This window comes from Microtus pennsylvanicus, chromosome 11, assembly GCF_037038515.1.
Source record: "Microtus pennsylvanicus isolate mMicPen1 chromosome 11, mMicPen1.hap1, whole genome shotgun sequence".
NCBI lineage: Eukaryota > Metazoa > Chordata > Mammalia > Rodentia > Cricetidae > Microtus > Microtus pennsylvanicus.
In genome coordinates, this window is record NC_134589.1 from 9075865 (window position 1) to 9102861 (window position 26997).

Below are 26997 nucleotides of genomic sequence, written 5' to 3' on the forward strand. Positions count from 1 at the left end.
AAAGGGTTGGGGTGGGGGCGCAACACAACACCATCCAGCACACTAGAGAACTTTGCCAGTACCCTGGCCGTCCCGAATCTATGCCTCTTCTGCCCCCTAGTGGCCAGATTGGGTGCAACTGCCCAAAAAAGGGCAATGAACAAGACGGGAAAGGGAAGAGCCCGACGCTGCAGGAGGGGGCTGTGGGTAGCCTCAGGTTCTCTCACCTGTAGCAGGCCCCAAGCTTCTCTGACAGGGATGCTCCTCAGATACAAGGAGCTGCATGCGGAAGTCATTCTTCCCTCAGACCTGTCTGACTCCAAAAAGCTGAAAGCAGAACCAGGGCCACCAGGCAGGAGCCAGCCTATCTTTCCACCATCGAGTCCACTACTTGGTCACTCTGGCCTTCAGAGGACAGCCTTCTCCATGAGGACGATGAATGAAGGGCCGAGGGAAGCTGCCTAAACGCATGTTTTACTCAACAAGAGCCCCAGGGAAAGGCTGGCTTTCCAGCCTCCAGCTCCCACCTCTACCTCAGCCTTGATGGATGCCAGCTATCTGTTCAGTGCAACCACAGTCAGCTCGTGGTTGGGAGTAGGAAGGAGTCTTCTTGGCCACTGCCAGCCAGAGGAGGCCACGGCAGGCTCAGAAGGGCCTGGAGCAGACTGGAGACCCTGGGCATTTGTCTCCCATGCAGCTGTCTGGCCTTGGGAGTGGACAGTTCCAGTTCTGCTCACACGGGGTGGCGGCCGTGGGCTCTGCCAACCCAGCTCTATAGGGCTTCTCCTCCATGTGGCTCGTCTGCTCCAGAAGCCACAGCCGCTCTGCCTCGCTCACTGCCAGTCTGAGCGTCACCTCCTGGAAGACACTGCTCATGGCCACCTGTAGGAGCCAGGAGAGCAGACCTAGCGTTACAGCCGTGTCCCTGCGCCAACAGCTCTAGCTCCCTAGGCCTCTCTCCTGGATGGGCTTACCTGCTTAAAATGAAGCTTCTGGAACATCCGGATGCTAGGCTCATTTTCTTGCCCAATTTTGGCCTCAAACTTGGTGAGACCTAGCTTCGTCACACCTCCAGAGTTATCAGAGAGAGAGAGGGGCACACAGTAGAATAAAACCTCCACTCCACCAGTCTCCCTGTCCCCGCCTGCAGTAGAGGTGCCTGCCATCTGCCTCCTCCCTCGTGCCTGAAGAAGGCTCAGCTGAGGCCTACCACGTGGTCAGCTCTGTATGTCTTACCATAGGACATCATCAGGAGAGACGCCTCGGTGCCAAGGCCCTGGCCTCTGCAGCTGGGCTCTAGGAGAAAGCACACCATGCTAGGACCAGGGACCAGGCTCCAATATCCCTGACAGGCACTGGGCTCACTGGTCTACCCACGGAAAAGAAAGGTACAGGCAGATGAAAGAAGGCATGAGGCTCCCAGCAGTCTGAACCCCCTGCCCCCTTCGCCGGGGAGCTCTTGGGAGAAGCAGAAGGGGCTCCTCCACAGCACGGCAGAGCATCTGCTTCTTTTTGGAGGATCCCCTCCTAAGCATGGAACAAATGGAGTCTGAAGCCTAGAAACTCAAGGGTGAAGGCCGGGGTATGGGGGGTAAACAGTGCAATAGTAAAGTGTTTTTAAGGAAGACCAGAGATTGATTCCCAGACTCCGTGTAAAAAAGCCAGGTGTGGTGGCATGCATTTTGAAGCCAGTACTGGGGACAGCCAACCAGTCCAGCCTACTTGGCAAGTTCCAGGCTGAAGAGAAACCCTGTCTCAAACACACACACACTCACGCACGCACACACACACACATGCACACACACACACAACACAAACAAAACCTAAAAAGATGGCATTGAGAAACAAAATCCAAGACTGTCCTCTGGGACGCATGTGTGTACACACAGGTTAAAATCATACCAAGGGATATGGAAGAAAATATGAACCCAAGTTGTCATGCTGGGTGGGGGACAAGGGATCAAGCTGCCGCAGTCAAGAGCTAGCTGGCCACAGCTGACTGAGCTACCCCTGGGCACCCACTAAGCTCTCTGAAGTTCTGGCTGGACCCGGTAGGACAAACCTGCAATCATGACCTCAATCTCCCCCAAGGTGGGGTCTTCTAGGTCTGTGAGGAAGAGGTTCACATCTCCCACCATGCAGCTCTCTTCCGGGGGGCGAGGCTGGGCCTGCCACTTTGCTGCATCCAGCACAATGAAGGTGCACTCTGAGGGTGGACGCGACAGTTAGGGCCTGCAGTCTTCAAAGGAAAGAGGTGAGGAGAGTGTTCCCACCCAAGCCAGAGAAGAGCAGGAGAAAAGGGGCCGGTTCCTTGTAGAGTCCCAGGTCCACCTTTGATCTGAAGCGGGGAAACAGCCTTCCCCAAGAGGCATCTGTACTCAAAGGAACAGGGACCCAAAGAGTAGGACCTGCACCAGGCTATGGCAAAGGGCATGAGGGCAGGGCCTAGATTAACGGCTAGAAATCAAATTGCTTTATTCTCTCTAAATCCCTCCAAGTGCAGTGCCTGCTCAGGAAAGAGGACAGTACAGCCAGTCACAGGCGCCACTTCAAGTGGTTCGAGCATAAGCAACCTCCAAACTTTTTACCACAGTTTAGTGACACCCTGAGAGGGGCAGTAGCTGAGAGGTGAGAAAGGACAGGAAAGTGGAGGCTGCCTGGGAGACTGGGGGAGGGGGGTCTCCTCACTGTCTTCGTCTTCGCACCAGCTGCCCTGCATCGCGTACTCCTGCTCTAGGGTCAGCGGCTCCGAGGCTGTCAGGTGCCGCAGCTCCTCCGACTTCATCCACTCGTGGTACCTGCGGATGCGGGGAGTGGGGGGAAGACTTGGTCTTAGATGGGTGGATCAACAGCATGGATTTCGCTGGGTGCGGAGGGACAGGCCTGGATGCCCAGCACCTGGGAGGAGGAGGAGAGAGGATCAGGAGCTTGAGGCCAGCATGAGTGACAGGAGACCCTCTCTAAGAGGACGAGCACACAAGTTCTGTCTGCGGAGAGGATTCAGTGCCGGCCTGTCGGCACCACAATTCCAAATCGCTCTGAAAGTACGAGTATGAACACAGTATGGGTTCACGCTTTCTGAGATGAAGAGGAAGGCAGGGATGAAGGCCCCACAGCACTGACAGAAGACTCAAGGAGAAGGCTGTGGTCAGTCAGAAAAGGCAGGTCTTTCCTCAAGCAGCAGAGAAGAGCAGCCTTCCCACCCAGGAAAGCTGTGCCCAGCTTCCCACCCAGGCCGTGTGAAGCCAAACATTCCTCCAATTCCTGAGGATAAGGATATGCCAAGCCAGCCTCAGCAAAGACAGTTGGGCAGACCTCCGGGGACCTCCCCAAAACCAAACTAGTAGTAAAGGATGGGAGCATCGTCTCCACAGTCAGTTCTCAATCTACCAGGCATTCGCTGATGAGCCCCACCCACAAGGAGTCCCTGCCACTCACTTCTGGCCTTTTAAACAGTAGCTATCAAGATCATGCAACATCCAACATCTGGAGCAAGCACATGGAAGTGCCATCAGTAACCAAGGACGAGGGAAGAGGACACGTCTTTGTTCTTTGCTACACACATTTAGATGATGCAATTCCTAATTAAAAGGCCAAAAGGGAAGCTGAGAGGTGAAAAGGGGAAACGGGAAGCGAGTTCTCCGCTTCAGCATTATTCTTCCTGGATGTAATTTTATCCCCTTTGGAGATACAGTCACTGTGAAGCCCTGGCTGACCTGGAAAACTTACTATGTAGCCCAGGCTGGCCTCAATCTCACAGAGATCCACCTGCCTCTATCTCCCGAGTGTTGTGCAGCCCCCGCACAAGTAATATTCCCTAGGACAAAACCGGCTCCGAGATTAGGACTGAAGAAGGCCTTTCACTGGGCCGATTCCCATTGCCCCCCCCCACGCAGCAACAACTGCTCCCAGCTGGGTTACCTAGGCACATGCTCGGAGGTGTAGGGTACCAGGACCACCTTCTTGCCCAGCAGCACGGTGTTCTGATTCAGCCTCATTGTAGCTGCCTACAGGTGAGAGAGTTAAAGACTTCAGAGCCCCAAGTGTTTTTCTACGTAGGGTGGAAACTCAGGCTTTTCCTGTACGGGTGGGGCTATTTTAACAAGGGGGCGTCCTGCCTTTCCCCCACGAATATTTGAAAGAACAGAGATTCCAAAACTCTTGCCAGATAAAGAACCGAAACGGCCAACAATTCTCGGTTCTCATCTCGGGGGCCAAGCATTGGCTGCGGTCTCTAGTACCAAGAACTTGGATCTATCAAACCCGAATGCCAAATAACTAGGATTCACACGCGACGTGCCCCAGTCCGGGGAGTCCACCCTCAAACGACTTGACAACCCCTCTTTAAGCCTGTTTCCAGCCTTCCTTCCAGCGTCCACGCCACCCGGCTCTGGCCCTCCCTCATTTCTGGTCCCCCACACCCCACTCGAAGTTCTCAAGCCTCGGCGCTTTGCGTGCCACGACAGTGGTTCATTGACCCTCTAACCGCCGTAGCCCGCAAATTGCCAAGCTCACACCCATCCCCCGCCGAGGAAGGCGTCCTCAACGACAGGCGTCAGCACCTCTGCCAGACAGCCAGGCTTTCCGCATGCGCGGGGGCGCGCACCCTCCACTTCCGCCACGCAGACGGCAGCCGCGGGGCCCAATCCCGGCCACGCCCCCGCGAGGCGTCCAATCAGAACAGGGTACCCCTCTCGACGCGCTCTCCTGGAAGGTGGGCTGGAGAGCACGCGCATGCGCGCTGCGGGCCCTAGTGCGGGACAGCTGGCGCCGGGTGGCAGCTGAACAACTGGAGGCGGTGGCCACTGTGGCCCGGAGCTAGCTGTGCTGCAGGTCTGGGACGAGTGGGAGGGTAGGATTCGGTGGAGATAGGTGTGGATTTTGGAGTCTCACTTGGAGGGGAGGAGAGGGAGAGACTCAGAGCCGGGATCTTGAGAAGGGAGGGAGGTTTAAGGGTGGGGAACCTAAGGTAGAGCGGAAGACAGGTGAGGGAGCGGGAAGCCACATTTAAAAGAAGCTCTAGGGCAAGGAGTTAGGATGGCGGAGCGACCTAGGAAAACCCTGGCTGTCTGCTGTAGGCCGAGAGGCAGACAGCTGTGCTGGCTGTCCTGTGTAGAAGTGAGCTCACAGATACTGGAATGAAGTGGATATAAGAACCCTTAGGTTAAAGGAGGGCTTTGACAGCGAGTGAGGCGTCTTCGGAGGCCCCTCAGTCACCTGGAGTGTGAACAGCATCCAGGCATAGAAAAGTGCCGTGCATAGCAACGGTAAAGTTAGAAGGCACGGTCCAGGGAGCTGCGTCCCACCAAGGCTGCCCCATGACAGACACTGAGGCCAAAGTGTCTGAGATCAGAGGGCTGGAGGTGAAAGAGGCAGACCCCAAGTCTCCCCCGTTCCCATCTCTGTCCATCAGAAAACTAAAATGTCTACTCTTTCGTCTTAGGAGCCGCAGCAGCTGCTGGCCTTGCACAGAAGCAGCCTCTTCCGCCAACCCTTCCTCATTCTTTGGAGATGGCGGGTGAAATCACAGAGACTGGGGAGCTCTATTCTCCTTATGTGAGTTTTCCTCTGTAAATGTGTTCTGCTCCTGGTTTCTAGAGAAACCCACAGTCTGGGTGGTGGGGGCACACACCTTTAATCCAGCACTTGGGAGGCAGAGGCAGGCAGAACTCTGTGAGTTGGAGGCCAGCCTGGTTTACAGAGCAAGTTCCAAGACAGACGCCACAGCTACACAGAGAAACCATGTATTAAAAACAAAACAAAGGGGGTGGGGAGAAGCCCACTGTTGTGGTGACTGCCCTGGTTTAAGTAGACCCTGGTGAAATGAGACTGACACCTCACGTGGCTGGAGTCAGGGTCCAGCTGTCTTGGCCCAGACTATAAATATCAGGCTTATTTCCCCTTTTATTTATTTGTTATTTTTAAAAGTTTTATTTCTAATGACGCATCTGTATGTGGCTATGGGCACGCCTGCAAAACCCAGAAGAGGGCACCGATGCCGTGGAGATGGAGATGCAGTGGTTATAAGCTGCCCGGTGTGGGTGCTGGGAACTGAACTCAAGTCCCCTGCAGGAGCAGCAGGTGTCCTTAAGTGCTGAGCTGTTTCTTCAGCCCCAGTTCCCTTTTTAGATGCTTCCCATAGAGTGTCAAGCCAAACACAACTAACTTATTAGTCTCCCATGATGTCTGTCTCGGGGCCTCTGCAGGTTGCCCACAAGTCTGCCGTTGAGAAGGGCAGTCCCTGACAGCTGTTGTCTTGGAGTTTCACCTCAGGAGCCTTCGGCCTCTTTTGTCTTTAGCTGGATTTTAAATTGCACAACTTTTATAGTCTCGGATGTCGAAAGAGTTGAACTGCGGAGACTTCCAATTGCCGTTTGGTAGAGGCTGCAATTATGACAATTAGACGGATTGATTTCTCTCTGTCTTGAGTCTGTGCCCCCTCGCTCCCCCGCACACTCAGTTTATCTTCTCTGGGTAATAGCCAGTCGATTGCGGTTATTGCGGCATGAGGCCTTCACTGGACACATAGCTGGGGGTGATCGTGTGAATAATCAGGATTGACTCAGCCTTACCAGCTCTCACCAGGAAAAGTGGCTCTTCTCCACGGAGCCTTCCTTCTAGAACTTTCCCAGCTTCAACAGCTGCTCTGCTGTTCACACACAACCACAAAGTGTCCCCCTTCCCCTCTACAGTTGTCCAGGGCAGGTCTCTCTCGAATGTTGGGATGGAAGGGACAGTGAGCCTCCATTTGTGCGGTCATGTGATCGTTGGTAGTCTCCTCTGTCAGCAGTAAGACGTCTGCCTGATCCTGAAAAGTTGCCACGGTTTCTGCTTCTTACAATAACTACAAACTGACAGACAAGGAAATGAGTCATTGCTGTGGCTGAGTTTTAGGAGGAAAACAGTTTATGTCCCCATTTCTTGTGCCTCCACCTATAATGTAGTCATCCACATGCTACCATGTGTCCGCAGGAGCCTGGAGAGTTAGGCTCGCATGCCTGCGGAGTGCTGCTCCCCCAGCCCCTTTTCTCCCTTGCATTTTTTTTTTTTTTTTTTTTTTTTAGTTTTTCGAGACAGGGTTTCTCCGTGGCTTTGGAGCCTGTCCTGGAACTAGCTCTGTAGACCAGGCTGGTCTCGAACTCACAGAGATCCACCTGCCTCTGCCTCCCGAGTGCTGGGATTAAAGGCGTGCGCCACCACTGCCCTGCTCTCCCTTGCATTTTATATGTGTTTTATTTTATCCAGGGTCTTTGCGGTTGCCATAAACAAGTGCTGGGTTTGTTGTTGTTGTTTTATTCCTTGTTTTTTTATTTTATTTTATTATTATTTTTAAATATTTTTATGGTTTATTTAACTTTTATTTTATGTGCATTGGTGTGAATGTGTCAGATCCCTGCAACTGGATCTTCAGACAGTTGTGAGCTGTCATGTGGGTGCTGGGAATTGAACCTGGGTCCTCTGGAAGAGTAGTCAGTGCTCTTAACCACTGAGCCATATCTCCAGCCCCCTTGTTTTTTATTTTAATAGTGAAGAGAGATGTTGGGGAAAGATGGGTGATGACGGCTTAACCAGAAGGTGGTAGTCAGGGTTTTGAGGACAGCAGCCACCTGTGGGTCTTCATTTTCCTTTTAAAGATTTATCTTTTAATGTGTGTGAATGTTTGGGCTGTGTATATAGATCACACGCATGCAGTGCCCACAAAGGCTGGAAGAGAACATCAGGGAACCCCCATTCCCCCCCCCCAGGAACTGGAGCTATGTCTGGTTTTTTGTTTGTTTGTTTTGTTTTGTTTTTGCTTTTTTCGAGACAAGGTTTCTCTGTAGCTTTGGAGCCTGTCCTGGAACTAGCTGTTGTAGACCAGGTTGGCCTCGAACTCACAGAGATCCGCCTGCCTCTGCCTCCCGAGTGCTGGGATTAAAGGCGTGCGCCACCACCGCCCGGCTTGTGTCCTTTTTGAAACAAAACCAAAACAAAAATCCATCAAGTTCAGCTCGTGCTACCAGTATATTCTGGGACTTGTGGCCTCCTATTGGAGCATGGGTCACTTGCCAGGGGCTACTCATGCTCCTGTCTCAGCAGCTTTCAGTTGCCAGTGGTTCCTTGACTTCACACCCTCCTTCCCCCTCCATGCTGGGATTTGCTCAGGTCTTGTACATGCCGTGACTACCACTGCAAATTCATGGGCTGACGTCACCCAGCCTCTGGCTCATGCTCCTTCCCCCTCCCACCACCTCGTCCACTTTACCTTAGGGCTTCTTTGTCCACCATCCTAGAATAACAGTGTGGTGTGTGTGTGTGTGTGTGTGTGTGTGTGTGTGAGAGAGAGAGAGAGAGAGAGAGAGAGAGAGAGAGAGAGAGAGAGAGAATTGGTTCTTTGGTTTTTTTTTTATGTATACAGTGTTTTGCCTGCAGGCCAGAAGAGGGCACCAGATCCCACTATAGATGATTGTGAACCACCATGTGGTTGCTAGGAATTGAACTCAGGACCTCTGGAAAGGCAGCCACCGCTCTTAACCTCTGAGCCATGTCTCCAGCCCTGGTTATTGTTTTTAAGTTTTATGTTTGGGGGTATTTTGCTTGCATGTATGTCTGTGCACCCTGCGGCTGGTGCCCACAGAGTCCAGAAAAGGACATGAGATCCCCTGGAGCTAGACTTAGAGATGGTTGTTAGCTCCCACGTGGGAGCTGGGAATTGAACCTGGATTTTAGAAAGAGCAGCCTAGTGGTCTTGACCACGGAGCCACCTCTCCAGTTACACACCACCATTACCCCTGCCACTGCCGATGCCATCTCCTTCCCCCTCTCTCCTTCTGCCCTGTCTCTCTAGGCTTATTCTTATCATTTAAAACCCTGTTGTGTGTGTGTCTGTGTGGGGGTATGTGAAAGTGAGTGCAGGCGCTCATGGAGACAAGAAGAGGGTGTTAGATCCCCTGAAGTGATGCTTGTGAGACGCCTGACATGGGTGCTGGGCTCCAAACTCTGGGCTCTTAACCTATAGTTCCCTATTCAGCTAGGCTGGCTGGACAGCTAGCCCAAGGCTCCTCCTGTGTCCCTACTGGGACAAGTACATGCTACCATCCTAGGTTTGAGTATTTGTTATTTTGAGACAGTCTTACTGCGTAGTGGCTAGCCTGGAACTCACTATTTAGACCAGGCTGGTCTCAAACTCATAGATATCCACTTGCCTTTTCATCTGTGCCCAGCTGAAACCCAGGTATTGTCTGAGGTTTCTGTCCTGCTAGGTTCCTGTGCTGCCTGGTTCCCACAATCGTTAAGTCCCAAAGAAATCACACAGAGGTCTACATTAATCATAAACTGATTGGTCCATTAGCTCAGGCTTCTTATTAACTCTCATAACTTATATTAACCCATTATTCTTATCTGTATTAGCCACATGGCTCAGTACCTTTTTCAGCGGGGCAATCACATCTTCCTTCTTCTGTGGTTGGGACAGGACTTGGGAGGAATGGGGTTCCTCCTTCCAAGAATTCTCCTATTCTCATTGACCAGCCTCTACTCTGTCTGGTTGTCCCACCTATACTTCCTGCCTGGCTACTGGCTAATAAGCATTTATTTAAAACATAATTGACAGAATACAGAATTGTCTCATACCACCCAGGTTTCCATGTGTGTGCTCAGGATTGAGCACAGGTCCCTGTGTTTGCATGGCAAGCACTTTACTGACTGTGCCATTTCCCCAGCCCTACAGTCTTACATCCTGGTCAGGCTCGCTCGCTCTCTCTCTCTCTCTCTCTCTCTCTCTCTCTCTCTCTCTCTCACACACACACACACACACACACACACACACACACACACACACACCATGGCTGCCTTCTGATTCCTTTGGTTGGCACCAGAGGGGCTCTTCGGAAGATGGTGCTGGGTGTCTCATTGTCTTCTGGATGGAAGAGAGGCAGATAAGACACCGTATGACGGTATGGGGCTGCTGGGGCTGCGCCTCCCCTAGTTCAGCCACAGGGGAGTCCAATGAGCCTGCATATGTAAACTTATCCAAAGAGAACCCAGCAGGGTCTTACTCCTCCACTCTCTGCCACAGCTCCAATGAGGTTGTTTTCCCCACTGCTATGTGACCTCTTTTTTCCTTCCCACAAAGCTCCTTTTGCCCTGGCCTGTGGCTGAGTTGAGAATGGCTTCCTTTTGCCTGCTCCTTATGATTGCCATTCACTGAGTGCCTTTCCCAAAAGTAAAGAGGATTTAATATATTACCAGACTTCTAAGAGAAATGGCTCAGCAGTTAAGAGCACCACCCGCTCTTCCAAAGGTCCTGAGTTCAGTTCCCAGCAACCACATGGTGGCTCACAGCCATCTGTAATGAGATCTGGCGCCCTCTTGAGGAAGAGACCTGGTCAGTCGTCCTCATCAATTTAGACCATGAAACTCAATATGGACAACTTCAACAGAACCGCCATATATGGGCTGCCCAAGCATGTCTTATCATTGCCAGGGCATAAATTTCAAAGTTTCAGTTTTTAGACTTCTGAAGCCCACCCATGGCAAAGAAGTCCTGCCTTGCCCTGCATGGCTCTCTGAGCTCCCAGAAGACACAGTGTTTACTCTGGACCTAAAAATTGCAACAAAGCAAGACAACGTCTTTCTGTTTCCTAGTTTATTCTTTCAATTAAAAATTTTGTGCATTTTTCCTGAATGTATATGTGTTCATCATGTGATTGTGGTTTCTACAGAAGCCCGAAAAGGGTATTAGATCCCCAGAATGGAATTTATAGATGGTTGTGAGCCACCATGTAGTGCTGGGAATCGAACCCATGTCCTCTGGAAGAACAATCAGTGCTCTTAACCACTGAGCCTTCTCTCCAACCATACAAATGTTTCTTTTTTGTTTTTTTTGTTTTTTAAGACAGGGTATGTCTGTGTAGCCTTGGCTGACCTGGAATTTGCTCTGTAGACCAGGCTGGCCTCAAACTCAGAGATGTATGTGCTGGAATTATAGGAGCTCAGCTTCTACAAATGCATCTTAGACTACTTAATTCTCCCATAAAGTTTTTGCCTAGTGTCACTTTCTTAAAACCCTTTGCCTTCTTAGTTCCACCATGAGAAGCCTCACCCAGACTGTTTCCATGAAGTCCTTACCCCTGCTTAGTGCTTCTTGTAATAGTGGTAGGCGGAGAGCAAAGGGTGACTAGGAATCCAGATGTTAGGGGTCAGCTGGGAGCTGTTGTTAGTCCCTGTTACGGGGGGGAGGGGGCGCCAGAGTGACCACTCAGACATGGTGTATAGCGAATTAAATGTTTTTATTCCAGCCAGCTGAGACCAAACCCAAGTGTTGGGAGTGGTAGGGGATTTTAGGTGTGGCCCCATGTCCAGAACATGGGGTTTTTAAGGCCAGGACCTCATCCACATGTGTCACTCAGCGGGGTTGGGGGGTGATAGGGGGGTATTCACAGCCTTAGCAGTTTTAACAGACTGTAAGATAAGCCGTTATCTGGAGGAGGTTCTGCACAAACAGGCAGGTTTAACAAAGGCTAAGATAAGTTAGTTAGGACATCCTGACCTTTGGTTCCTAGAACAGAGTTGGGTGGTTTTCCACAGGATTCTCCATCAAGGAGATAAGATTCTAGATAAACCACCTCAGTAAGAATCCTCAGCTGCACTGTCTTGTCTTGCCCCATCACACCTGCTTAAAACCCCCCAAACCATGGCACCTCCATCACTTCCATGAGGAAGGACACTTCCTGTGTCCTCCATGGCTTGGTTCACTTACCTTAGCCACTGTATGGCTTTCAGAAAGCCCAACAGACACCTGTTAAATTCCAGCTGCTGCTCAGACCACAGTCCCTGCAGTGGCCTTCCCATTCACACAAACATCTGTAAGACTGCGATGTCAGGTTCCAGCTGCTGCAATTCCTGAAGTGGCCTTCCCATTCACACAAACACCTGTAAGATGGCAATGTTAGATTCCAGCTGTTGCTCAGACTGCAATTCTTGCAGTGGCCTTCCCATTCACACAGACCCTTGTAAGACTGCAATGTCAGGTTACAGCTGTTGCTCAGACTGCAGCTCCTGCAGTGGCCTTCCCATTCACACAGACCCTTGTAAGACTGCAATGTCAGGTTACAGCTGTTGCTCAGACTGCAGCTCCTGCAGTGGCCTTCCCATTCACACAAACCCCTGTAAAACTGTGATGTTAGGTTCCAGCTGCTGCAATTCCTGCAGTGGCCTTCCCATTCACACAAACACCTGTAAGATGGCAATGTTAGATTCCAGCTGTTGCTCAGACTGCAATTCTTGCAGTGGCCTTCCCATTCACACAGACCCTTGTAAGACTGCAATGTCAGGTTAAAGCTGTTGCTCAGACTGCAGCTCCTGCAGTGGACTTCCCATTCACACAAACCCCTGTAAAACTGTGATGTTAGGTTCCAGCTGCTGCAATGGCCTCCCTCTCGCACAGATCTGGGCATTGTGAACCCCTAGCTAACAGAGTTCTAAGTACCAGGGTCTCGACCTCAGGGCATGAGTTACATCAAAACTGGAAGTATGGGTGGCCACACCTCCCCACATGGCAGTCAGAGAGCCTGGTTGCAGGCTACACTGGGAAGTTATCCCCATCGTAAAAGCTCTAAGACACCCCCACTTGTGCCACAGACGCCCTGATTCTTCTCTTCAGAGCCCTCACCGTGCTATTGTCTGCCTGTCCATGGCAGTAATACTCAAAAGTCCTTACCCCACCATCTGTCTCAGTGTCCCTTTGACCCTCACATTCGAGGCCCCTCAGCCCCTCCACCTCTCCTGCTGTCGACTTTTGTGCTTGGAAGTCCCTTCCCTTGACCTGTTTGTTCCTTTTGTAGTCTGTTTCATTTCCTTGTGAAGGAGGGAGGCACACGCGGGGGATGTGCACATGACAGAGTGCATGTGTGGAGGTCGGAAGACAGCTCTGGGGGGTCGGTCCTCTCCACCGTTACCCAGTCTGTCCAGGGGATCAAACTCCACCTTTCTCATACACGCTCGAACCTGCTGAGCCATCTCATCAGCTCGTGGTTTTCTTTTTTTCTTTTCCGGTAGCTCACTGTGAAACCTAGGCTGGCCAGACCCATGTCCTCCTCCCTTAGGCTCCCAATGCTGGGATTACAAGGACGGGGTCCCCAGAGCCAGCTGAGTACCACTTATTTAAAGGGCTTTGCATCACACCTCGGAACAGCCACGGTTCCTCTCTTCATTTTGTTTCTCTCACAGCGGCGTGGCTGTCACCGTCCTCGTCCCCTCATCCTCATTGTCTCTCCCTGGGTCTCCATAGATAGCATTGTCAGGTGAAGGGGCGTGTCCGTCTAGGGCCATTGAATCCCCATCTCCAAGTACTGGATCAGACCCTCTGGAGGCTCAGTAACAGTTGAATGGGATGAGCGGACTGAGCTAACTAATTTCTTTTAGCTGGGTACACACTGGCTGACCCCAGCCAAGGTAAAAATGTGTTTGCTGTAGGCACAATCACTTGTAAAAACTGTCTTACAGTTCAGAAGGCCAGAGGTGTGCTGCACACCCTACATAACCTGAGCAGGGGCTGGTGATGTCTTTTGAGTTAAATTTTGTAGCATATGAGTCATGTGTCAGTATTGTACATTTTTAATTTACTGATGTAGTGTGTATGTGTGTGCGTGTGCACGCACTCACATGGGAGGCAGCTAGGGGGTAACTTGCGGGAGTCAGTTCTCACCTACTAGGTGGGTCCTGGGGATTGAACTCAGGTCAGCAGGCTTGGCAGCAGGCACCTTTGCCCTCTGAGCCATCTCTGTCCTTGAATAAGGATTCAAGGTTTCCCTGTTGTTTTAAATCCTGAACTTGGTAGTCAACTGTGGTGATACATAGCTATGATCCCAAGGCTCGAAAGGCTGAGACAGAAAGATTGCATGAGTTTAAGGCTGATCTGGGCTACTTAGCACTCGGCCAGACAGGACTGTATAACAAGATTTTGTCTCAAACAAAACAACAGCACAATCCTGAAGTTGGTGTAGGAGAAGGATGCAGTCCAGCAGTGTGTGGATGTTGCTGCCTAGTGGGTGGTGGCAAGGCCTGGTGCAGAGGAGGAGGGAATGTTTTCTGGAGATCAGTGGTCTTGTCCAGCCCTGTGCCAGTATCCTCCCTGTGGTGTCTGTCTTCAGGAAGCCTCAGCCAGGTTGAGCAGAATGCAAATGGCTATGATATTGCTTTGGATGGTCGGAAACAGACCTAAGTTGACAGGAATGGAAGTCTCAGGGCGTCCATGCCAGTGCTTGGCTTCCCAACACCTGGCTACAGAGTCTGGCTCCTTAGGACTCAGGTGCCATCCCTCCCGTCTCCTTGGTGAATCTTGGAAGGCCTCCACAGTTGTAATGTCACCAAAAGCTGTCTTTAGGCCAATTAATCCCCTGACTGAACTTTGCTCCTGTTGGTTCCAGGTCGGGCTGGTGTACATGTTTAACCTTATTGTGGGCACAGGCGCACTCACCATGCCCAAGGCCTTTGCCACCGCTGGATGGCTCGTCAGCCTCATCCTGCTGGTGTTCCTGGGCTTCATGAGGTAAGAGCTGTGGGGGTGGAGGGTGAACTGCCACGTCCTTGGGCTGGGGACAGAACTGGAGTAGGTACACCCAGGGAGCCCGAATGTCTCCTGAGTAACCGGAGAGCTCTTGGCGGTAGGAAGATTGCTGTTTCCCGTATATGTAGGGAAGCAGGTCCTAAGCTAGTTGGCCCAGAGTAAGGAAAATGGATCCAAGGGTCACCCGGGCCTTGAGCAAGGACAGCAGTGAGGCCTTGGTCTATTCAGAGGTGCTGACCAGCCAGTCCTGGCAGACTCAGCTTCCCTGTTCTGAGCTTTATCTCTTTAACTATCAGTCCTGCTCTCTGAGAAAACAGCAGCTAACCATTAAAGAGGAGTTTAGCAGACCTGAAGGCTGCCTGGAGAATCAGTTCAGGATTTGCTTAAAATAATTCACTAGGTAAATGAAAAGCACCAGGCACACACATACACATATGTGTACACACACATACGGGGCAATCAGTTTCAGGAATACTTGCTTTGTCAACCAGATGTTAGAAGGATCAGCAGCTGGTGCCTCCGAGCAGACAGAGCCTCCTCTTAGGGATTCCAGTTTCACTCAGAAGTCCCATCACAGTGGGACTTCAGGGGCAAGTCCACCCCTGTCCTCCAGGTGGGAATCCATGCTAAAGACCTGGAAGTGGGGGCTGGAGAGATGGCTCAGCAGTTTAGAGCACTTGTTGCTCTGGCTAAGGACCTGGGTTTGGTTCCCAGCATCTGCAAAGCGGCTGACAACCATCTGCAGTTCCAGCTGAGGGGATCCGATGCCCTCACTTCCACGGGCAATGCAGTATGCACGCATACATGCAGGCAATAAATAAATAAATAAAAATAAAGATTGAAATAAATCTTCAAAACAGAAGAAAGCCAGGCAGGGTGTGCACACCTGTAATCCCAGCACTTGGAGGGCCCAGCTGCAGGACAATCAATAGGTCATCCTCAACTACAGAGCAAATACAGCCCCCCCCTCCAGAAAATGGGAGGGAAATGTGTAGACATCTCTAAAGAGCACCTCCCCTGAGAGACAGCTGTTCTCGTACATCATCCTCAGTGTGGTACCTAATGTTCAATAAAGCCAAGATCTCTGCCCGTGTAGACTTGATCACATTGGGGGTGGGGACGGAGTAGGGAAAGTCACCCATAAATTGTAGAGCAAATTGATAAGAGAAAAGGATAAAGCATAACCGGAGGGGGGCTAGGGAGGTGGGGAGACTGGATTTGAATAGCCAAGGGTGTGGGGAGGGGTGCACCACATCAGAGGTTTGAGGGGAAGGGCACCCTAGAAAGAATGAAACAGGGTCCTGGGAGGGGCTCACACCCGAGGTCTGGGGTTTCTTTGTGCTCTTATTTTGGGGAACCTTGGGGTGAACCTCATAGTACTGTTGGCTAATTGCGTACTTCGTGCTCTGGTGACCAAGAGCTCTCAGGGTCCTTGTCCTTAGTCACTGTGTCCCCTCTAAAGGTCCTTCAGAACAGGAACCATTGATAGGGAAGTGGTTCTTGGAGGCCTCCAATAGGGGCTGCCATGCCCCCCCCCCCCGCTAAGCTCATTTACATTTGAGTGTGATCAATGAGTTGGCTTTGTGCAACCATAAGAAGCTTTCTTATGCCTTAATTAAGATTGATTTCAGTTTGCTTCCAGTAAGACGTGGAAATGCGGAGTCTGCAGAAGATTCAGTTAGGCAAGATAATGAGAGCCCTTTCTGGGGGCTTCTTCAGGTTTGGCTGCCCCACCTCACATCCTTTATCCTCTGCTGGAGAGATGATGCAGGCTGAGCTCTGAGCAGCTCAGCGAGTCCTTTCCCACCTGACTGCATGGCTGAGCATTTGCTGTTCACTGATGTCAGAATTAGGGGGGTGTGGGGACAAGGCTGTGCTGGCCTCAAACACCGGGAAACAGGTGTCCCAAGTAGATTTGTGCCCAGGGTTGCAGCAGATGAAGGCTGCACCCTGTATCGCCTAAGAAGGGGAGCACAGTACCCTCTCACTGCCCGCTAGGCTGTGGGCTGTGTCTGGTGCCATTTCCCAGTCTCCATTTAGAGAAACAGGAATACAGGCTTATTTAAAGATGAGTCATATTATTTAGGCAATGAAAGTGCTGTCAGAGGGAAGGGGTTTGATTCTAGAGTCAGATGCAGCCTCAGCCATCCATAGGAAGCTGGCCCACGCTCTGTGTTCTGGCAAGCGGGGAAGGTTGCCTGCCATCCTTCCAGAAGGTCTAAGAGGCCCCCTTGTGAGTCAGCCTGCCACCTCAGAAGACCACTAGTGTTCACCCCAACAGGCCCTTTCTGGGAGTAGTGCTGCTTTGCCCACGTCACCCCCACCCTGGCAGTCTTAGTTGGGGTTACTATTGCTGTGATGAAACACTATAATCAAAGCAAGTTGGGAACAAAAGGGTTCATTTGGCTTACACTTCCACATCACAGGCCATCACTGAAGGACGTTAGGGCAGGACCTCAAGCAGGGCAGGAACCTGGAAGCAGGCGCTGAAACAGAGGCCTTGGAGGGGAGCTGCTTGCTGGCTTGCTCCCTATGGCTTGCTTTCTTACAGAACCAGCCCTCAGTGGGCTGGATCCTCTTCATCAGTCACTAACTAAATGCCCTACAGAGGGCTGGGGAGATGGCTCAGAGGTTAAGAGCACTGGCTGCTCCTCCAGAGGACCCGGTTGCAATTCCTAGCACACACATGGCAGCTCACAACTGTCTGTAACTTCAGTTGCGGGGGAATCTGGGACCCTCACATAGGCATATATGTAGGCAAAACACTAATGCACATAAAATAAAAAATAAATTATTTTTAAAAAGAAAATGCACTGTGCCAGGTCTTCCGGAGGCATTTTCTCATTGAGGTTTCCTCCCTTCAGTCAACTGTAGCTGGTGTCAAGTCGACCTAAAACTAGTCGGCACACCTCCCACCGGCTCCATTCGTGCCTCCCTCCCGTGTGTTGGAGATGGGTTCTGATGTCGGTGATGACTTAAGTAAAAACGAATCACTTGGTGTGCACAATGACACTTTAGTTTCTCTTTTCTGTTTATTTAGTGTGTGTGAGCGCGCATGTTCCTGTAGGAATGGGTTTATTTAGTGTTTGTGAGCGTGCATGTTCCTGTAGGAATGGGTTTATTTAGAGTGTGTGAGCGTGCATGTTCCTGTAGGAAAGGGTTTATTTAGTGTGTGTGAGCGCGCATGTTCCTGTAGGAAAGGGTTTTCTCCTTCCATCAGGTGGGCCCCTGTGATCCACTCAGACCAAGCAGCAAACACCCTTGCTCACTGAGCCACCTCACTGGCCCAAAGCCATGCCCTGTGGCCAGGGAGTACCATCCCAGGATTTCTGTAGGGAACAGCTCTCAGAGGAGAGAGTGCTGTGGATTTGTTGCTTGGGCCAGATTGTATTTCCTGCGACCTTCTCTGTGTCACTAACATGTGGCTTCCTCCTCAGCTTTGTGACAACCACCTTTGTGATGGAGGCCATGGCTGCAGCCAACGCCCAGCTCCGCTGGAAGAGGACGGAGATCCACAAGGTGTGTGCATTGCCCTCGTCCTCGGTGGTGTCTCTAAGGCAGTCTCGGCAGGCTTCTCTCCAGGGCCACAGCTAAGTAGATAAAACCCAAGGGGCACACACAGTAGCTGCTGTCTCAGCAGTCACCTGGGGTTCACTGTCATTGTGAACCTTGTCTCCATCTTCTGAAGAGAATGAGCCGAGGAAGGGCCACTCTGGACTGGGGTTTCTAGCGCTGTGCGCTCACCTGTGTCCTTGTCTCTTCCTCCCTCCTCTCCATTCTCCTGTCTCCCAGGAAGAGGAAGAAGAAGACTCCTCCACGGCCTCAGACAGTGACATCCTCACCCAAGACAACTATGAGCGGGCAGAGAAACGGCCCATCCTGTCTGTGCGTAAGTCTTGGGCCGCCGGGCAAACTCCACATCTCCCCCTGGTCTCTGTAGAGAGGCTACTGGGGAGTTTCCCTGCCGGCATCCTCTCAGGTGTCAGTTTAGAAGGGCTGTGGGGTTCAGTACACAGAACACGGGCCCAGGGATGCTGGACATGGGCCTGGCCTCTGCTGGCTCTGCCTCCTGTGTGTAATTTGGCAATTACCTGAGCTGTGTGCCTCAGTTTCCCACCCTTCTACTGTTGCTGGAATATGGTCTGCCTGCATTCACGTGCCTCTCTGGATTCATCTTTCTCTCACACACACACCCAACACACTCAAGCTCAGAGCTAGGGGCAGTGAGTTGGTAGAAACTTCCCCATTGTGCCCTGAGCTCTGAGCTTCATCCCCAGCACCACACACAGAAATAATTAAATAAATAAAAAGACTTCAAACTCTTGAAGCAAAAAATATTAGAAGATTAAAACAGCGTGGGAAATACAGGTCAGCAGAGGTACGCTGGGGACCCAGCAGTGAGGGAGAAAAAGTTCGAAGAGTTGGAGAGGCTTGGAGACTTACTTGTTCTAGAGAATTCCCAGAGTTCAAGCAGCCCCCCTCAGGGCTCTCCTGGTGAACAACCACGTCCCTGTCTGTTCTGGCTCCACAGAGAGACGCTCATCAGCCAGCCTTTTTGAAATCACAGACCGGGTGGAAATGGGGCAGATGGCTTCCATGTTCTTCAATAAAGGTAACCGTCACTCGGGGATGGTGCATGGGACAGGGGCACATTCGACCTTTGCTGTCCTGGCCTTGGTCGTGGGGCTTCCGTGTTGAAGGGTAGGGCACATGGGTAGCAGAACACAGGAGGAGCTGTCCTGCAAGGCCTGACCCGCTTCCGTTGTCTTCCTGGAGTCCCTGCTGTCCCCTGGCCTGAAGAGTAAGGGCTATCCACCCTACTAGTACAGGTCTTAGGTCACTTTCCAGAAAAGAAGCCATAGGATTTGCTACACATCCCTGTCCCCTGTCAGCCAGCAGAGGGCACTAGGAGCCCACACCAGTTTTACCCAGTGAGGCAGCATGCTCCTTCCTGCTCTGCCTGTTCCTGGCTCGCATTTGCTGCAACCCGCAGGTATCCACCTGACTGCAGAATCTGCATCTGCCAATCCTTTTCTGCCTCTGTGGTAAATCTTTTTTTTTTTTTAAATGGGCTGTTTTTGGAGTTTAATATTTAGTGCCTACACCTAACCTGGGCCTCCTTCCTAGGGCATGGAGCAGCCTCTAAGCTATCTTAGAAGATACTTCTGCCCCTTAGTCAAAGCCTCTTTGTGGGGCATCTTTGCCAGTTCCTTCTGGTCTTGCGTCTGGCTGTGGAGAGAGAGGAGAACTGCAGAAATAGGAATCTTCGTGACTTGGGACTCAGCACAGAGTTTGTCCTCAAAAGTGCAGATTGGTGACTGGTCCAGGATGGGCGTGGACTGACTGGGCCAGCCTGTTAGGGGATTGCCACGGTTCATCAAAGCCGGCTGGGCTGGTTCAAGCCCACTTCTGTGCCTTTCCTTTGTTTTGTTTCTGTCCCTCACCATCCACTAAGAGAGAGCACGTGAGTGTCCCGTCCCCCTGCCAGGCAGCCACTCGGAGATCTCCAGATGCAAGCTTGAAAAGCGAGTATACTTAGTGGGCAAGCGCACTGCTCGTCAGTATGTTCTGTGCACACTGCTCGTCAGTATGTTCTGTGCACACTGCTCGTCAGTATGTCCTGTGCCTGCCCCGACTGTTCTTTTTATTTGTGTGTGTGCATGTGTATCTGAGTGTGCGTGCACGTGTGTGCATGTGTAGAGGGGCCAGAGGCTGACATCAGGTGTCTCCCTCCCTCTCTTTCCTCCTTAGATTCTAGACAGGGTCTCACACTGAATCTGTGAGCCTGGAGGTCACCTGTTCATCTAGGCTGACCGGCCAGCAGGCTTAGCAACTCCCCTGCCTCCATATCCCCAGCGCTAGGGTGATAGGAGCATGTCTGGCTTTTTTCTGGGGTACTGGAGATCTGAACTCAGGTCCCCATGCTCCTGCCCTGATTTCTTTAAGGTTTCTACACACTAGAGGTTTGTTTCGTCTTGTCTGCCCATGTCTCGTATGAAGTAGCACATGTGTATGGGAGCAGCCCCAGCTGTTGAAGAGCCTCCCCAGTTCCTCCCGCAGGACTTCTCAGGCTTGGCACGGGTGACGTGGGGCTGGTCACCCTTTGTGGTGGCGCCTGTTCCTAGCATTGTAAGATGCTGAGGCAGCGTTTCTGGCCTCCTGGATGTGACCGTCAAAGCTCCTCAGACACTGACACATGTCCTCTGTGAGGGGTGGGCTGCAGACCAGGTTGTTCTCATCACCTTTGGCAGAGCTGCACCCTCCACAAAAGGTTCCCCAGGGTTCCACGCTCATTTTTTGTAATTAGAAATGCCAGGCCCAGACATTAATGTCCTCTCAGGAAGTTCATTGATCCTCCGACTTTGTGTCTGGTAATGAAATTTTATTGATCAAGGAGGGCTGGTGGCAGTTCATAAACAGCCGATACTGTAGCTTTCGGCAGGTGCCCGAGAGGGCCTTGGAGGAGGTGATGGCTTCTCACGGGGACCACGGGCATTGGAGAGGAAAGGCAGAGTGAGTGGGATGTACCTAGAGTCTGGGGTCATGAATGACAGACAGCCCCAGGGGTCTCAAGCCATGTCCGGGGCAATTCTAACTTGTCAGGTAAGGATATGACGCCTGTCATGTTTAAAACGGGTGCTGTGCCTATTGCCCTTATGGGTTCTGTGTGTGTGTGTGTGTGTGTGTGTGTGTGTGTGTGTGTGTGTGTTTTCCTGGCCATTTTGGTCAGGATTCTGAGGAACAGAGTGACCTCACATAGCCCAGGACTGACGTGTCTCAGGCTTTCCTCTGGGGACCTGGGGACTGTCCTGAGCCACCAGGATTAGAAGAGAACTGTCACTTCATTTTTCTTCCTGTCCTCAGAGAAGCCAGCCGCTTAAGACTGGTGACATCGGGAACTTGAACACTTAGTCTAAATGCAAGGGTGGAGCCGGGTGTCTGGGTCATGAGCCTTAGGTGCCAGTGCCTGAGCTTCTCCAGGGCATCAACCTGAATCTTTGGACCCAAATCCATTTCCCTTTTTACATTTTTATGTATTTATTTTGTTTGGGGGGGGGGCTGTGTGTAGGGCACAGGACAGCCTGCTGAGATTGGCTCTTCCCTTCCACCATGTGCCCTCCAGGATCAAACTCAGACCCTCAGGTGCGGTGGCAAGTGCCCCCCGAGCCGGCTCTTTCACCCTGCCAGTGTAGATTCGATTTCTCTCTCTCTGATCTCCAGGCCTCGCCGAGCTCTCTCAGGCACCAGTCCCAAACTGATGCATCTCCTGCCAGCCTCACAGTGTAGCCAGCTAGAATAAGAAACAGAAATTCGGGGTCATTTTTTTCTACCTTCTGTAGAAGGCAAATGGCCTGAAGAACTGAGGGCAGCGGAAGCAGCAGACTCAGCCGTCAGAAAAGAACGCGAATGTGTCTGTCTCTGGCTCCCTGACCTGTGGCTTTGTTACTTTCAGTGGGGGTCAACTTGTTCTATTTCTGCATCATTATTTACCTGTACGGAGACCTTGCCATCTACGCTGCAGCTGTGCCCTTGTCCCTCATGCAGGTGACCTGGTGAGTAGCCCCTCATTTTCCACACTGTTGCAGACCCATAGTCCCTTCTCCACACATCAGGGGCCAGCTGTGTCCTCTGTCCTCACAAGGCATGTTCTATATCATGCTGTCCCCTTTCCTGTCCATCAAGAAGGTAACTTGGATTCCTGGGCCTCAAAGTCATGGTACTGCATGAACGAACACGCGTGGCTTGTCCTCAGAGGTGGCTTATGAAAAGTGCAGGCCCGTGGTCTCTTCCTAGCCAAGCAGGGGCTTGTGCTGAGCCCAGGTTTGTCTATTGCTCTCTTTAGCAGTGTGTCTGGAAACGACTCCTGTGGCGTGGATACAGATACCAAATACAACGACACTGATCTGTGCTGGGGGCCCCTGCGCCGGGTGGATGCCTACCGGATCTATCTGGTGAGTGTCCTCTCCCAACCTGGGGCACACCAGGCCAGTGTGAGTGGCAGAAGTGTTTGGACCATCTTCCTTTTCTGTCTCAGCCCTTCCTACAGAGAAGGGCTTCCCACAGAGTGTGCACACTGCCACACTCCGGCTCCAGAGTGAGGTCTTAGCCTCAGGGTCAGATTTGGCTTGGAATGGGCCTCTAGGTCCAGGCCAGCAGAATGCTCTGGACTAGCACAGTTTGAGGGGTACCTGCAAGGTCTTGTGTTCCAGAGACTTTCTGGGTGTTGGCCTCACTCCAGGCCAGCGAGGTGCATATAAGCAGGTTCTGGGTCTCGTGAACAGAATAGACAAGACTGGTCCATCTTACCAGACAGCCTCTCCAGACAGGTTGGGCTCAGCGCAGCCTTCTTCCTGTCTTCCCATGGATGAGGGAAGAGGATGAATTGCCTGCCTCACTCTTGATTGCTTTGTGCTGTGGCGTGGTGGGGGTGGAGCTGAGTAATACTCCAGACAGGCTTCAGATAATAGGACGGCAAGGTTCCAGAGGCCATTTGTCTCTGCCTGCTTCAGAGACGGGCTCAGGAGTGTTTCCCTCCTGCTTGTGCAGCGTCCCTTAGTCCTTTCTGCCCCCGCTTGGTTCCTCTTGGCCCTGGGCGTGATCAGGTGTGCTGGATGCCACTCAGTCCTGGCCGTGGCAAGGAGAGAGTGGGGTCTTTCTGCCAGTACCCTCGTGACTTGGGTCATCCCTGGCCCAGCTAAGGGCTCCATGACCCTGTCAGCTATATTGCTGGGGTCTGGATTTACTAATCTCAAGGACTACTGAATGGGTTTCATCTTTCTGGCCAAGTAGGTTCCTGAAGGACCCTGCAGGCAAGGGTTCCGGAGATGTGCCTTGTCGGTGTTTCTGTAGCTGTCACTCCATGATCTGTTTCCCCCCTGAAGCATGCAGCCCTGGCTAGGATTTTGTGTGCTGGTAGAATTTCATCCTTGATCCTCCCGATGAAAGTCCGGCAGGTATTTGATAGCAAGTTAAATCATCTGGTGTCTGGGGCCACCTCTGCAGCTGTGGGAGTGGGCACAGGAACCCATCAGGCAGCTAGGCGCCAAGGCAAGAGAGGTCCCGCCAAAGCTTTGTTAGCCTCTTAGCATCTCAGTGTGCCATGACTAAGGCCCCTCCAAATCACTTCCTCCTCAGGTGTAGGGAACAGGAGGAGAATGAGGAAGGTGTCTGGGTGCTCCAGGGAGGAGTGACAGGTACTGGGTCCCCACCAGGGGAGGCCACCACAGTGTGCAGACTCTGCCGGTATACCCCCACCCTGCAGCACAGTAGGTACTGAGCATAGGGAATACTGGCCACTGCCATTTGCTGGGTGAATTACTCGGAAGCTTTGTTATCGCCGTGTTAAATTGTTCCCTCAGTGTTCTTTGTAAGCCTTCCCCGTGATGGACGCCGCCCTCCCTGAGTCCCAGTAACTGACAGAACAGAAGGAGCCCCTCAGGAAAGCAGACAGGCATTAATCCCTGCCTTCGTCTCCCAGATGCCGCACTTAGAACTCAGGGAGCTAATTGTTCTGGTGCCTGCCAGCCCTCCAGCCTGAGAGGCCCAGCCTTCAGAGTAGGAAGAGGAAGACTAGTACCCCCCAACCCCCGGAGCCTCTGGGTAGTAGGCACTGTTGTACCTGAGCCCCAGAACCTGCGCCTTGCCTGCCTTCTTCTACCCAGTTCAGAGGGCTGATGAACGGGCAGCGTCTTGGAAGTTGCTTTTCAGCTTCACCTGCGGTTCCCAAGTCTATGGTCCAGGAAAGAACACAGCCTCCTAAAAGCAGTGCTAGGGCTTGTATCTGTCTGTATGTTCCCCTCCCCCAAGGAGCTAGAGAAAAAGATAGCAAAGGTGTTAGCATCTTTCCTCAGGCTTGAGTCTCTGGCAGACGCTCAGGGCATCTTTCCCTCCCAACTAAGGAGAACTATAGACCCTAGCAAGCAGCCTCTGTGGCTCTCAGAGGTGGGACCAACGTCCTTTAACCTCTAATCATCCAAGTTCAAGTGGTCCATCCCTTCCCAAGGCTCTGGCATGCCTCTCACCACCAGCTGGTCTGCTTTTGTGGCTCTTCAGGGTCCACCCGCAATGTTAGCAGGTCAGCAAGCAGGTAGGAGTAGACTGAAAGAACCCTCCCACCCCACACATAAATCATCCCAGGCACATGGCGCCCTCTCCCGCCCGCCTGCATCTTCAGAGGGACTCCGTAATGACCGTGCCTTCATTGCTATTCTGGAACAGTATGTTCTGTGGGATAAAGAAGCAGGCTTCTCTATTGTGGCTTAATTTGCGGACAGTCCTCTGGAAGCCCAGCTCAGGAAAGCCCCTGAGAAGCACACAGAGAATGAGAGTAGGTGGGATATTAACTCCTCTGAGACCAGCCTATGGGTAGTGTCTGATGACATAAGAAGGTGGCTTTCTCCGCCAGCGGCTACATGTTGCCTCCCAAAGCCCCTTCCCTTAAGACATGGGAAATTCCTCCTCCCTTCCCAGTGCCCATGCTGCCCCCCAGCCACTTCCCATGGTTCCCAGTGCAGCTGCTGAGCCAGTTTCTCCTTCTTCATCCTCCAGTTAGCCTTGGATCGGGGTGCTGGGGGTGCTGAGGGTCCCCTGCATCACCCACTGCTTCGAGCACACTCTCAGGTCAGCAGCGACCTAGGGACTGTCATTTGGGCCCATGAGAGTTAACAGGATCTGCTTCAGGTGACTTTAGGTCCTTGGCCCCCTTCTCCTGCTCCTCTGAAAGATAAAGTGGGAAAGTGTGAGGTGCCCTGACTCTAAGGAGTCGAAGTCTTGCCTCTGCGCTGGCACCTGTCCTCGCGCTGGTTTTGGGAGGGACGAGAGTCATAATGTATCAGGGACTAGGAAGACTGAGTGGCAAGGTTGAGAAGAGGGCTCAACAGGTAAGGTGAGCACCTGAATTAGGATATCTAGTGCCCATGTGAAAACCAGGCTCGGAGGCATGCGTATCTAACCCCAGTGCAGGGTCAGGATTGGATGAGAAGGAAAGCGAAAGGATCCCAAGGGCTCGTGGCCAGTTGGTCTTGCCAAAATGGAGAACTCCAAGTTCGGCAAGAGACCCTGCCTCAAAAAATAAGGTGGGGGTTGATACTGGAGATATATGACTGATGCAGGAGCATGTCGCTGGCTCTCACATGCTCACATACAAGTGGGTGCACCCTCGCACGCATACATTGTACACACCTAAGGAAAGAAACACGTGCCGTTTTGATTCTGTGCCACAGTGCCAAGGAGCCAGGGCCCAGGGAAGCGATGGGAGTGTATGTGGTGGAGCTCTGCCCTAGGGCCCTCTCCTCTGGGGCCTGCTGTGGCTCTGGTCTGCAGCTCCTGGTTCCTGCGGCACTTCCAGCCTGCCATTCTGCCTCTTGTCCTGGATCTCCAGCTGGCTCCCATCCTCCCAGAGGTCATCACGGGTCAGTGGAGGCTGCCCAAGAGCTGGAAGCTGGCAGCATCCGCCACTTCAGGTGGGCAGATGCTGCAGGGTCACGGGCATCAACAGGCACCAGCCCAACAGAGCCCGAGCACAGATGGCAGAGCTGAGCTTAGCCTGTGGGAAGCCCAGCCACAAACTGGCCCTGTTGAGCAGGAGGGCTTGGGATAGGACAAGGTGACCCCAGTTTGCCCTCAGCAGGAGTCGTGAGATCCACCTCTGGGGCATGGCTGACTGGGAGAAGAGATGGAGCCGATTCACAACGGGCAGAGCCCCTGCCTCTCTGGGTGGAGGTCATCTTCCCCGGACTCCATCTAGAGTCATCCTTGAAGAAGAGGTGGGGCTCAGAGCCGCGCTGCTTGTCAGCCTCTTCCTAGAGAAGCAGGTCACCCTGCCAGGTTACATTAGGGGGTTCCTCCTGAGCCTTCTCAACTTGATTGCCCCATGCTGTACCGCAGCCCTTTGCCTGTGACATTTAAAACAGCAGCTAGTTCCTCTTTCCAACCCAAATGTTTCTTCCTAGAATATTGAAGGCACAGACAGGCAAGGGCATTGTGTCTTCATGAGGGGTGAGACCCCATAGCCAAGCTCTGAGAGCTTCTCTGTCGCAGTTCAGTTCACCTCAACATGGTGAGGCTTGTTTGCCGTTGGCCTTCAGGGCACTGTTTTGTTTTATAGCTGGGGGCTCTTGTAGTCTCAGCTGCCTGTGAACTCATCGTGTTACCAAATCATCCTCCTGCCTCCACCTCCCCAGTGCTGGGATCGTGGAGTGCTCCGCCACACCTGACATTGGCATGGCGTATTAGCAGTGGCTTCTGTGTGCCTGGTTTAGGCCTCCGAATCACACCGTCAAGTTCATGCTGTCTTCCCGGAGAGTGGCTTCCCCAGGCTCCCCGGATGGAGGCAGACATCCTGGCTCAGTGGGCTATCCTCAGGTCCTCTCGCAGACTCAGGACAGAGCACTCTGTTTGCAGGGCAGCCCTAGCTATGCTGCATAGCTTGGGGATACCAGCTTGCCAGTCCCACAGCATGACCTTCATGA

At 52.3% G+C, this 26997-nt stretch overlaps 2 protein-coding genes across 5 annotated transcripts in view; one reads left to right on the plus strand and one right to left on the minus strand.

Annotated features, from left to right (window-relative positions):
* Nucleotides 1-432: 432 nt before the first annotated feature.
* Nat9 (N-acetyltransferase 9) lies at nt 433-4602 on the minus strand. 4 transcript variants are annotated; one of them, XM_075990043.1, is made up of 7 exons: nt 4542-4602; nt 3901-3986; nt 2668-2777; nt 2042-2185; nt 1216-1275; nt 954-1048; nt 433-861 (listed from the first exon to the last, which is right to left on the minus strand). In XM_075990043.1, the coding sequence occupies exons 2-7, from the start codon at nt 3975-3977 to the stop codon at nt 625-627; spliced, it is 723 nt and encodes a 240-aa protein (XP_075846158.1). In that variant the 5' UTR covers nt 3978-3986; nt 4542-4602; the 3' UTR covers nt 433-624. The 4 variants fall into 4 exon arrangements, with proteins under 4 accessions (XP_075846158.1, XP_075846157.1, XP_075846159.1 ...); XM_075990042.1 differs by having other exon boundaries at nt 4495-4567; XM_075990044.1 differs by lacking the exon at nt 4542-4602 and adding an exon at nt 4458-4511.
* Nucleotides 4603-4709: 107 nt separating this feature from the next.
* The window catches only part of Slc38a12 (solute carrier family 38 member 12), a 62801-nt gene continuing 40513 nt past the window's right edge, over nt 4710-26997 (plus strand). Inside the window, exons 1-8 of the mRNA XM_075990047.1 lie at nt 4710-4812; nt 5423-5535; nt 14388-14509; nt 17965-18046; nt 18320-18416; nt 19059-19139; nt 21981-22080; nt 22371-22479. Coding sequence (XP_075846162.1) covers nt 5491-5535; nt 14388-14509; nt 17965-18046; nt 18320-18416; nt 19059-19139; nt 21981-22080; nt 22371-22479 — 636 coding nt within the window. The 5' untranslated portion in view covers nt 4710-4812; nt 5423-5490. The remainder of the gene's footprint in view (nt 4813-5422; nt 5536-14387; nt 14510-17964; nt 18047-18319; nt 18417-19058; nt 19140-21980; nt 22081-22370; nt 22480-26997) is intronic.